The sequence below is a fragment of the Micropterus salmoides genome, unplaced genomic scaffold (genome assembly GCF_014851395.1).
Source record: "Micropterus salmoides isolate LMB-PRFRI ecotype aquatic unplaced genomic scaffold, ASM1485139v1 Ms_hic_scaffold_2, whole genome shotgun sequence".
NCBI lineage: Eukaryota > Metazoa > Chordata > Actinopteri > Centrarchiformes > Centrarchidae > Micropterus > Micropterus salmoides.
In genome coordinates this window covers 52,232,318-52,244,923 of record NW_024041150.1, presented here as the reverse complement: position 1 = coordinate 52,244,923, position 12,606 = coordinate 52,232,318, and the positions used below count along the sequence as shown (strand labels likewise).

Sequence of the window (12,606 nt, the reverse complement as noted above, 5' to 3'; positions counted from 1 at the left end):
ATCATAGGTTTAAACAATTATCTGACCATGACAAGATGTAAAGATTGTTGAGATGTTAGGACTGGCTCACAGAGACTGACCTGCTGTAGTGCTGCAGCCGCAGTCGTAGCTGACTGCTATGAAAAAATAAGAGGGAGATGCTCACAGAGACTGTTGCACACAGAGAGCAGCAGGTAGAGGAAATAAAATATCACATTCAAAAAAGTATAGGAAATGATCTGAGAAGCAACATTAACAGGGGAAAGGATGAGGGTGGCCATGGCAGGGGTAAGAGTGAGACAAATTTATAGACAGAAGTGTGTGTGTGTGTGTGTGTGTGTGAGTGTGAGTGTGAGTGTGTATTGCTTGCTTGCTTGTTGTGTGTCTACAGCAGTGGTTCTCAACCCTTTTTGGGCCAGCGCCTCCCCATCTATTATCTGGTCCGTTACCACCCCCCCATCAAAAAATATCTGGTAGCACTTTATTATAAGGTGCTTGTAATTGGCAGTAATTAACAGTTAATAAGACACTTATAAGACATAAACGTAAATAAGTCAATATAAGTGTTAATTAAAGCATAATTAACACATTAATTCCTTATTAACCATTAACAATGCTGTTATAGTTGCACAAAATCATACTCATATCATCATATCATACTCTTTCAACTAAACGCAGCAACCAAAAGAAGATTATATTAAACTTCCACTCAAACACACAAATAAAATTGCATTACAAATACATTTTCTTGAACAGTAACTCTAAACTACATTATGTATAACAGATTTTTTTCAATACAAGTGTGTTTTTCAGTCTTCCACCTTCAACAATGCCTGTATGGCTTTTAGGCCAGTAAGATGACCTTGAGATCGCGGAACATTTTTTGGTTCCCATCCTCCAGCTCAACGAAGATCTTCTGAAAAACCTTAAAAGGCCCATTAGGTAGGTAAAAGCCCTACAATAGGAATACCAAAAAGGACCATGGCTCCTGCGATGGCTATTCCAGCTTGCTTTTTAAGACCTCCCTCCTTGATTTCTCTTGTCCACAAATATGTTGAGTGGAAATGAAGTGAGGGCCTCTTGGATGGCTGAAGCATCGTTGTCATCACAAAACTGTGAAATATACCAGAGAATTAAACCTACATGTTTTGCTAGATGTTAAGAACACATATAGCTCTTTGCTCCCCCTCTGAACAGAAATCTGGGTGGGATTATGTAGTTGCTGTGGTAAGTTTGAGCGTTGTTGGGATTTACAGAAATACATTTGTGAACTTAATGTTTTTCTCACATGGATTTGCCTACATTTATAAACAATATCTTCTGTGAATTGAAAAATATTTATGTGGAGAGAGTCATGTATATATAAATCAAGAAATAAATTTGCGATTCCTGCAATGTGCATTAATAAAAAGGTGAGAGGTCAGAAAAAAAAAATGTCTTTACCTGGTAGTCCTTGATTAAGTCCTCTATCTTATCATCGAGGTAGAGAATGAGGCCTCAGATCACAGCTTCTTTTCAGGACTCAGTGCTGCTGTCCTACAAATATATGGAATACGAGTTTATCTTACAGTACAGATATCAGAATGCTACAACATTAAACTAACAGCTACGATATTAAAAGTACATGCCTCATTTATGATGTCAAGGGTTTCATCAAATTCCTTCCCAACAGCTCCTCCCTTCCAATCTACCTGTGTTTGTCCCACTTCCCTGGGAATGTGGACTGTAGTGGCTTCAGTCTGATGCTTGAGAATTTTTTGTTTGCCAGGGTCATCGATAATGCTGGTTGTTAGTGTTCCTGGTTGCTGTAACGACAGTCGTTAGGACTACCGGTGGCCAAGACTGAACGACCATCGTTGGTATCTTCACCTGAGGCCAATAGGTTACGTTTGTTGAGTTTCCTGGGAAGTGATGAAAGGACAGCATTGTAAGTGGGGGATAAGTGGTGGCGTAGACCCCCTCCTCTGTTCAATGACGGCTTCTCAACCCTGGTGTAGATGCTTCCTTGACACCTCTTTCAAACCATCCATCTTCTCTGTCTAAAATGTGCACCTGGTGGTCCTCAAACGAGTGTCCTCTGTCCTTCAGATGTAAGTAGACTGCAGAGTCTTGACCTGAGGAGTTGTTGCATTTGACCTTCTTTTCCTCCTCCCCTGTAGTTTTGTGGTGTCGTCCACATATCTGTACCAGTGGCTCGGTGCTGTTCCTCTGAAGGAGTTGAGGGCTTTGTTCTCCACTTCTTCCATGTAGATGTTTGCCACAATCGGGGATACCGGTGAGCCCAGGGCACAGCCATGCTTCTGTCTGTAGAACAACGTAACCTATTGGCCTCAGGTGAAGATGCCAACGATGGTCGTTCAGTCTTGGCCACCTGTAGTCCTGATCACCATGGGTGATCCCATGGTGGTAGTCCTAACGACTGTAACAACTGTCGTTACAGCAGCCAGGAGCACTAACGAACCAGCGGTATTGACAATCCTGGCAAACGACCCCACTGAGGTTAAATAGCTGAGTTTCCCTGCCAGTCAGTCAGAACTGAAGAAGTCCTTTGAATGAGGGACGAAACGTCTTCCAGTATCTTCAACCAAGTCCAGTTGCCCTTGACTTTAACCTTCGTTGGATAATGCTAGAAAGAAGGACATGTAGAACTCTGCCATCTGAAATGAAAACATTTTGCCTGGCCCATGAGCTAGTTAATATAACTGTAAATTGTACATTCACACACTCAACATGCACAGATTGCACATTGTAATCACATTGCCCATTGTATCACATTGTAATTTGCATTCCTAATACAGCTACCCTATATACTTCTGTACATTTCTTATTTTATTTATTTTCATACAGTAGTTAGTTAGTTTTTAATAGATATGTGTGTATACACTGTATATGTATTATTTACCATCCACTAAAAGTGCTGTTTTTGCCAATGACAGGTTCAGATCGTTATTATAAGTGTCTGGCAACATCATAATAAGGGTCCTAACTGAGAGAAACATTTTTGTTAAAGATTGACATTATTTTCGTTTAACCAGAAACAACTCCAAAATCGCCATCACCAAACAAACCAGACTCTATTTAATAATCAATACTTTTAGCATGTATAGAGCCAGCATACTTGTTACATGTAAATAGGTGAATTTAGGGTTATTTCAACCAAACCAGAGTTGTGGTTGTTGGAACAATGGAAAGACAACCAAGATGGTTTGTGAAGGTTTTATCTTGTTTCCGTCAACTTTTAATGAAGTGTGTTTTATGATGATAAAATTACAGTTAATTTGAATAGAGTCTGGTGGGTTTGGTGATTTCAGGGATGTTTCATGTTGAAACAAAAGGTCGACCTCAGCAGGGATCCTTTCCATAATGCTGTCAGACACTAAGAATAATTATCAGTTGTGCAGTGGGCCTATTAATGTTACATTGTAGCTTCTTTCGCCTTCTTTTTGCCACTGCAGTGGTCTCTGCAGGTAAAGCCTCATTTTTGAGCAATTGTAAAACTGTAAAGATAGTCTCCACGGGGTGTTTTATTTTGAAACTTTACCGGATTCTCTCTGCCGTTCTGTGTCTGACGTCCTGCCTGGTTCAGTCTGCTCTGTGGTGCATGACGCGGCTAGTGGCAAAAATAGACCTACTACCTATCCTCTGCAGAGCAGAGCAGAGAGCCACTTCTGGGACACCTCTGGGACACTTCTGGGACACCTCTGGGACACTTCTGGGACACGCTGCGGCCATAATTGGTGGACTCACAAGCATTGACTAGAATAGCCCCAATTCGCTCTGGCAACCGTGGCGCCAGAGTCAGTGGATTTAAGCCGTTAATTTACCAACTGTTTCTGATGAACACAATACAATTTTGACTGCTGCAATAACTGAAATAAAACAAAATGGCGCTATCTCTAGGTAAATCTCTAGAAGGCAAATAGCTCACCTGGCAGATGGCTTTACTTCAGCTTTGTATAAAGCATTTTGAACTGAGCTGTTACCTACCTACCTTCTTAGGGCCTGCAATACTGTTACTTAAGATTCAATTCTTAAAGATTCAAAGATGCTGCTCACCGGGAGGAAAGCAGTTATCTCTATTATTCCTAAAGAGGGAATGGATCTTTCAGACTGCGTATCAAACAGACCTATTTCAGTTCTAAACGTTGATTATAAGTTATTTACGGCTATCCTTGCTAAAAGATTAGAAAAAATACTACCCCCACTCATAAATACTGATCAAGACGGTTTTATTTTACAAAGGCAAATGCAGGATAATATTAGATGCTCATTGCATATTATGGATCAAATAGAACAGAATAAGTTAACAGCCCTTTTGGTAAGCCTTGATGCAGAAAAAGCCTTTGATTCAGTCATTTGGGCTTTCTTATACAAAGTTCTTGGCTTGCATTTGAATTTTACTAATGTAATACGGACACTCTATGACAAACCATCAGCCCAAATAAAAATGAAGGCAATCTTTCAAAGACTATAACATTACACCGCGGCTCACAAAAAGGGTGCCCCATTCCCCCTTTACTCTTCGCTCTCTACATCAAACCCCTCTCACAATGGCAGAGACAGACAGAAAGTATCAGGGGCATTAATATAAAAGTGAAGGATCATAAGGTAGCTCTGTACGCAGATGATATCTTGATATATTTAAGTGACCCTTCTAATACATTTCCTGAATTAATTAACCTTTTACAAAAAAATGGTATTTGTTGTGGTTATTAACTAAATGTACAAAAGATTCAATTATTTTTAATTGTCCTCCTCCAAAATGTCTCACTCACAAATTTAAGCTAAGCTGGAATAATCGTTCATTGAAATATTTAGGTACAGTCCCCTCTAAAAGTATTGGAACAGTAAGGCAAATTCCTTTGTTTTTGTTGTTCACTGAAGACATTTGGGTTCAAGATCAAAAGATGAGTATGAGACAAGAGTTCAGAATTTCAGCTTTTATTTCCTGGTATTCACATCTAGATGTGTTAAACAACTCAGGATATATCACCATTTGTATTAGACCACAGCATTCTTAGGTGAGCAAAAATAAAGGAACAAATAATCTTAAAGTAAATAACATGTAATATTTGGTGGTATAACCCTTGCTTGCAATAACTCCCTCAAGCCTGCGACCCATCGACATCACTTCTTCATCTGTGACCCATCAACATCACTTCTTCATCTGTGATGCTATTCCAGGCATTTACCGCAGCTTCTTTCGGTTCTTGTTTGTTTCGGGTTGTTTCTCCCTCCAGTCTCCTGTTAAACAGGTGAAATACATGCTCTATTGGGTTAAGGCCAGGTGATTGGGTGATTGGGCACTGGGTGAGGATCTCTGGTACTTTCCTTGTATCTGCTTCCCCTTGGACATATTATCCATAAACATGGTATGTCTTTTTATATTTATGCTGATGACACACAAATGTACTTGCCCATCAGATCCACAGACCCTGGAATTCTGAGTTCACTTAACAACTGCCTTTGTGAAGTTAAAAATGGATGTCAAATAATTTCCTCCAGCTGAACTCAGACAAAACAGAAATCCTGGTCATTGGTCCCATTGATTCCCCAGTAGATCACATTAAGCCTGTTGCAAAGAACCTACAGACAGAACACCACAAAGCTTGTTCAATCATGTTTTTATCAACTTAGAAACATAGCAAAAATTCGATCTATGTTAACTTTTAAGGACACCGAGACCATTTTACACGCCTTCATCTCATCACGCCTGGATTATTGCAACAGCCTTTTCACCTGTTTAACCCAAAAATCTATTGATCGACTCCAGACTGTCCAGAACTCAGCTGCCAGGCTTTTAACCAGAACAAAGAAATATGACCACATCAACCCTGTCTGGAACAGCCTGCCTGAGGAAATCAGGTCAGCTGAGTCAGTGAACTCTTTTAAGTCCCTTTTTAAAACATACTTTTATAGGAGAGCCTTTCCCGATCTTGACTTTATTTTATCCCTTTTTTACTTATTTTATATTATGATGGCTGCTATCTTCATGCTCTCCTTTATGTCGAAACCTCCATCTGCCAGTACTGTCACCTGGAAGTAGTTTGACGAGGGAAAAAGGCATATGTTTGAGTCACAGTGAGGAGGAATAATCATAAAGTACTCCTCGTCATAATGAGTTCTAGACACTGGACTAGAACATAAAGGAACTAAGGAGCTAACACATTCATTTACAGTGATCTTGATGAAACAATTGATAGTGTGTGACTTCTTCAGACTTCTGATCAGTTTCTTAGATGTTGATCAGAAAACCATCTGTTGATGGATCCATAAATAATGCACAATATATAGATCTATAGATCCAGAAGTCCCTGGGGACATTAACTTTAACTGGGAACATGACAAAGTAAGTACAATGCACACATGTCCTTTTTTCTACTTATTTCATGCACCATACCAAATCTCGAACCAAACTATATGGAAAGGTTTGTAGTAAAATCTCAGCAGCTTCTGGTTATGTTGAAGGGATGAAGATTTCTTTAGTCTGTGAACAGCAGGGCCCAGTGAGAGGAGCTGGTTAGCTCGGTGTGCAGCCTGTCGCCTGCAGCTCTTCGTCTAACAGCTCACTGTAGCTGCTCCTGACTCTTCCATTATTCCCTGCAACATTTCAAACTGAGAAAAAATGACAAAATGTTGTGTCTTTTGTTGTTGACTCATTTTTGATGAACAGTGCTAATCTCACTGACAAATACTGCATTTCCTATGACTACTTTATAATAAAAGTCAACTCATGTTTCCCCACTTAAATGCTTTTAATGTGAAGCTGCAGCAGCAGGAAATGTTTGCACTTCGCATTAGCAGCAACTTAATACTGCAGTTTTTCACCTTGTAATACTGCAGATATATCCACAGGTTCAGTCAGCACTGTGTTACCTCATTGTATGATAGATAGTGACTGAACAGACATTTATTTAATGAAAACCTTCAGATTCTAACTTTAATAAAGATTTGATTGAGTCCATCTGACAATAATACTCAGTGATTTAATAAACAGTCAGTTGTGCTGTTGATTGTAGAGACACCAAAGACAACACTGTCTCTGTTAGATGGAACAATGGGACATATTTCAGAGTTCCTGCTGCTGTCTGTACAGCTGATGTTGTGCTTTGTTGTCCTCTCAGTCTACCAGGTGGAGGTGGATTCAGAGGTGGAGTCTGTCCTGCTGCCCTGCAAAACCACAGTTCACCTGCCTGAAGACGGCACAGTGAAGTGGACGGGCAGGTATGACAGGAAGGTCCACGTGTATCAGAACGGCTCTGACCAGCCTGAAGAACAGCACCAGTTTTACAGAGACCGAACAGAGATGAAGAGAAACCTGCTGAGAGCTGGAGACCTCAGTCTGACCCTGAAATATCCCACATACAGAGACAGTAACACCTACACCTGCACCGTCTACAGAGGGGAGAGAGACATCCTGATGAAGAAACAAGTGGTGCTCCGGGTCAAAGGTCAGAGAAGCTGCTAATTAGAACCTAAATGTGTTTTTAAAGTGAAATGTGTCTGATAGATCTGACAGATGCTGCTGATTATTGATCTGTAAAATATTTGGCTCTAATACTATCTGTGTTGACCTGAAAACCTTCATGAATGTTCAGCTCATATTTGCTGATTAAATGTCATGCTGTAGATGATTGGCTCATCTCTGATAAGGAAACTAATGAATATTTCCTGGCCAGAACATGAGATCTTTAATAATCCATTCAGGGAAGCTGTCACTTCAACAGAATGCCACTTATTGAACATGAAGGAATGAATTGATCACTGATCAATTTTTTTAAAGTCCACAGAGATTGATGAAGCAGGAAGAGCAGTTTGGGATCAGATCCAGATCAGATGTTTGTGTGTCTCGGTGTTCTGGACTGATATTGAACATGTGGAGCTGAGATTCATTTACAGAACAGAGATGAAAACATTTGAAAGCTTCTTCTCTTCAAAGTTCAGCTTTAGATCCAGAAATGTAAAAGTCCAGCAGCTCAACACTGACAGGAGACATTACTGTGAAGCAGCACATGGACAAAACAATCCCAGCAGCATCAAGACTCTGATCATCTCCAACAGCTTCCTGTGTTTCTGTCCCCTGTTAGCTGCTGCTCTCATCTGCTTCTGTCAATAAAGTTATTCAAACTGCTGCTGCTGTCTGTGCAGCTCATGTTCTGCTTTGTTGTCCTCTCAGTCTGTCAGGTGGAGGTGGAGGAGGGGGCGGAGTCTGTCCTGCTGCCCTGCAAGACCACAGAGAACCTGCCTGAGGATGTGTTAGTGATGTGGAGACACTATGATCCCTATGAGACGGTCCACGTGTATCAGAACGGCTCTGACCAGCCTGACCAACAGAACCAGGTTTACAGAGACCGAACAGAGATGAAGGAAGACCTGCTGAGAACTGGAGACCTCAGTCTGACCCTGAAATCCCCCACAGACAGAGACGGAGGACGATACAGGTGCATCGTCACCAGCAGAAACATCCGGAGAGTGAAATCAGTTGATCTCAGGGTCAAAGGTCAGTATGCAGACTGAGGTCAGAGTCTCTGTGTTTGTCTCTGTCTAACTGTCCTCTGTCTCCTCTGCAGAGAGAAGCAGGAACAGAAGCAGCTCCACTGATCCAACTCCTCTGATGGCCGATCAACCTGTTTGATCTTTGATCATTGATCCGATCTGACTCTGGATCAGAGAGAAAATGGAGGTGAAGCAGCTGATGGAGGACGGATGAAGACAGGAGGACGCTTTGTCAGCTTCTTTTTCACTCTGACTCCTACACCTAGGCAATTTCTCAATCTCCGTTCTTGTGGACTTTTGAATCGTCATAAGTCGCAACCAAAGTACTGTTCCAAAGCCCCTGAAGCTCCTTTAGCTCCAGATGACACCACGGCTGCAGCAGATGACATGAACATTAGAGTGACAGAAACTAGGCTGTGAAGAAAACAAGAAATATGCTGTCGCAACAGTACCTGGTGAGTGACAGTAGCATGTGTTATCATTAATGTAACCAGAATAGCAGGGGATTTTTGGTGTACTGAAATGCATTGTGGACCTGTGAACTTAATGTGCGTGTGTGTGTGTGTGTGTGTGTGTGTGTGCGCGCGCTACACACTTAGCATCTAAAGTTTAGGTATTCTGTAGTGAATAGTTTGGATTCTAAACTATTCATTACAAAAGCTGCAGTGTTGAAGTAGAGTATAAACACCACTACAGAATGTCAGCCAGTGCAGTCTCACCACAGAAAGGGAGGCAGTGTGCCGACATGGACCCAGCTTTGAGTCCAGCTGTGAATCTACAAAGAGAGGAGAACAACCTGTATTTAAACCACCATCCAGAATATGACACCCAGCAGATGCTGAGTGTGAAACATCAGTTTTAATCACAGTGGGGCACAAGACCCAGCAACAGACATCTTAAAGGGACTAGAAAACAAATTAACAAAAGGAACAAAAAGATAACAATAGAAAACAGTGGCTGGCCACAGACATTCGTTGCGAGTTTCAAAAGTACATTGTCTTGCACATAATTAAAACAGAAGAATTAATATATATTTACTTTGCAATATTACACAAAATCCTGCAGCACAGTGATGCAGGAGGAGAGATAATTACTATAAATATCACGGGGCTAAAAGTCATTAAGACACACAGATAGTCACGTGTATATATTTTACCACTATCTCCAGATCCCTACACAGCAGCTGATTGGTGGCCAAGTCAGGTGGAGACTGAAACATACACAAAGTCTTTACTAAAAGAGAAAAGACAAACTACAGGCGCTCTTCAGTACAGTTTAAAGAAATGTTGTTAGCATAACAAACATCAGTAACACACAGACAAGTGGTCACGAGTGAAGCAAACAAAAGAACAGCATTAGCTAAAGCCATTCACTGCCACACCATACAGCTCACAATGCTGACAGGCATTACCAGGGGTTCAAAACCCCAAATATCTAAATAACAGTTGCCATAGGTTCTTCTTTTGGGCAATTTTATTCATTACACAAGCTCAATACAACAAGCAAGATGTAGATGCCAATGCCAGAAATGCTAAAGGGATAAAAGCCACTCGTTAAAAACACCTCCATTCAGGGGGTTACCTGTGGGCCACCTGAGTGCCTTGACACAATTATACTCTCACTGGTGCACAGCCACCTAAACACAGCAAGTCAAACACACATAAACCACACAATAAAGCTAAGTTAAACATGCGCACACAGTTATCATACACAGGAGACTTTCAGAATGCTAATGGGACCTCTGTGATATGTCTTCTATCTGATAAAATCTCTCAGAGCCCGTCAGTTTTGCGGTAACAGCAGGTTTATCCCACATCTTCATTCATGACAAAGGACAGTAGTGTTGAATAGTCGTCTCGTGGACAAACAGCGCATGCTTTGTCTGAGGGGAAACACTCCTTTGCGTTTTTTGGATTAGTGTATGTACTACTCTTAAAGGTCAAGAAATCAGGTTTCTTTAGATAGATATATTAAGAAATTATATTTACTTAAATATTCAATAAAACCACATGTTTTTTTAAAATATTATTGTTACTTGTTCATTAAACAACAGCCACATCAAGAAAGTGCTACATGATGTCTTTTACTCCTGTAATACAGTATTTTACAACTTCTACAACAACCAATCTGCACTAATATACCAAAGAAAATGAATAACATCTCAAAAACTATCTAGTGCATCAAGTATGACCACTGACAGATAACAGGGCAATGTAAGCTTCACTGTTTCTGCATCACAGTTCATTATAAACGTAAAGTTTACAAATGCATTGTCAGGTCAGGATCAAGGCTCCTCTTGCTTTGCTTAATTAAATAAGCCATTCCTGGCTATTGGTGACTTTTAAGTCCCCAAGAGTTGCTCTAAATGTTGCATAAATAATAACTAAAATGGCTATTATAAAATGCTATTATTATACATCGAGGTCTTCTTTATACCATCAACATAAAATATTGCATGTAAAAACATAGATTTTTAATTTTAACAACCTTTTTGAGGGAACATACACTCCCTTTTACAATGTCCCCAGATCAATGAGGCACATTTGCAATTAAATAGAAATATAACTTTATTATTGTATGGATTAATTTCAAATATATTCAATTATAAAATATATAAATTAAAACATATTATTATTTATTATTTTTTATGATTTACTGTGTGTCCCCAAAATTGCGTTCCACCCTGTTAGTTTATGGTTTTTCACCTTCTGAACAAAAAAAACTTCAATTTCCATAAATCCACATTCAGGAAGTACATCACCCTATTTGGGAGAATTCAAAGGAGCAAACTGAGTTGTACACCAACTTTCTGTCTGCTTTTTTTGCATGTTTTATGATGTAAACTTGTGTGTCCTACACAAGGCTATGAAGAAAGCAAACCACATTTTTCAAAAATAACAACCATGCTTGATATCTACACTAAAGTACCATGTATTTGTGTAGAGCTATCTTACTAAAGTTTGCTGTCTCACAGAGCAATGGCTTATTTGGTTTTAAAATGTCCATCCTGTTAGCTTTAAGTTTATATACCTAACAGGGTGGAACATAAAAAAAATCCATTACAAAATGTCAGGAAATTCATATAAATGCTAATAATCATTAAATTGTCAATTAAACTGTTCATGTAATTCACCAATATATAAAAGGTAACACGTTTGATATATATATTTATATTATACATCCATTTAGTTGGCTTTCACTGTGCCCTACAGCATCAAGTATCAACCGATCACACCCTCTAGTGTGTAATCAGTCATTTACACAGTGTTTGGATAGGCAGTAATATATATTGTTATGTGTTTAATGTCCTGTGTGTTTTTTTTAAAGTTTTTATTGTATTTTCTATAGATTAAAACTGTTGTGTGAGTTGATGAAGTTACTATTGAAACTAACTGAGAAATTGTTAGTCATTCCACACTGTTAGGGTACTTTAAACCCTGGAGGTATTTTTTTATTAAATAACTTAAAAACTATGTTAAATGTTTTGCATGTTTTTATGTTAATTTGTGGAGTTGAAAATTGGTTGGTGTGTAGGCTGAAGCGGTGAGTGGGTAGCAGGTGAGCTGCAGGCAGGTCCAGTAAATCTGAGAGATGAGGGAGAACACACAGGGAAAATTATCACAAGACAGGTTTTCTAAGAGTTGACTAGCCAAGGTGTGTGACACTGGAGATACGCAGACGATCTGGCGAATACTGGCGTGCTGGACAGGGGTTGATAACAGGTAGTTGATTAGGAATGAGATGTAGGTGTGTAGAGACACAGAATGCAGGAGCCAAGGAGGAGAGCCATGCCGACCTGCAAACCAAGCAGACTCACAAGGGGAAACAGAAGGACGGGCACAATAGGATGGGGAACAAAAGGTAAACCGAGGAGCAGGCCCACTGGATATAACACGCTCATGCTGGAAGCTACGTTTTATTGCCAATTAGTGATCAGCTGATTGTCTTGCTAACGTAACCTGAAAAGCCAAACCACAGGCTGGAGAATAACTAGGCTACATGAAATTAAACCAACTACATAGTTTTGTCAGGGTTCAGATGAAGTGCAAACAGGAGAGAACCCAAACGCAAGACACTGGAGAGTAGACTGAAGGTGCACAGGGTTTAATCCAAGAAACACAAAAATGGCTT

The 12,606-nt window shown here is 40.0% G+C and overlaps 2 protein-coding genes across 2 annotated transcripts in view; one reads left to right on the top strand and one right to left on the bottom strand.

The window, feature by feature from the left end:
• LOC119912613 (butyrophilin-like protein 2) overlaps window positions 1-12,606 on the bottom strand; it is a 566,400-nt gene that overhangs the window by 420,852 nt on the left and 132,942 nt on the right. The gene's annotated exons all lie outside the window — the stretch shown is intronic.
• Window positions 7,489-8,840, top strand: LOC119912731 (myelin-oligodendrocyte glycoprotein-like). Its single transcript, XM_038732026.1, has 2 exons — window positions 7,489-8,479; window positions 8,550-8,840. Exons 1-2 carry the CDS (start codon window positions 8,131-8,133, stop codon window positions 8,612-8,614), a joined length of 414 nt encoding a protein of 137 aa, XP_038587954.1. The 5' UTR covers window positions 7,489-8,130; the 3' UTR covers window positions 8,615-8,840.

Excerpts from the sequence above, each read along its gene's own strand:
- LOC119912731 (XM_038732026.1), top strand. The coding sequence starts at position 8,131 with ATGTTCTGCTTTGTTGTCCTCTCAGTCTGTCAGGTGGAGGTGGAGGAG. Across the intron at positions 8,480-8,549 it reads AGTTGATCTCAGGGTCAAAG|AGAGAAGCAGGAACAGAAGC; the intron begins GTCAGTATGCAG and ends TCTCCTCTGCAG.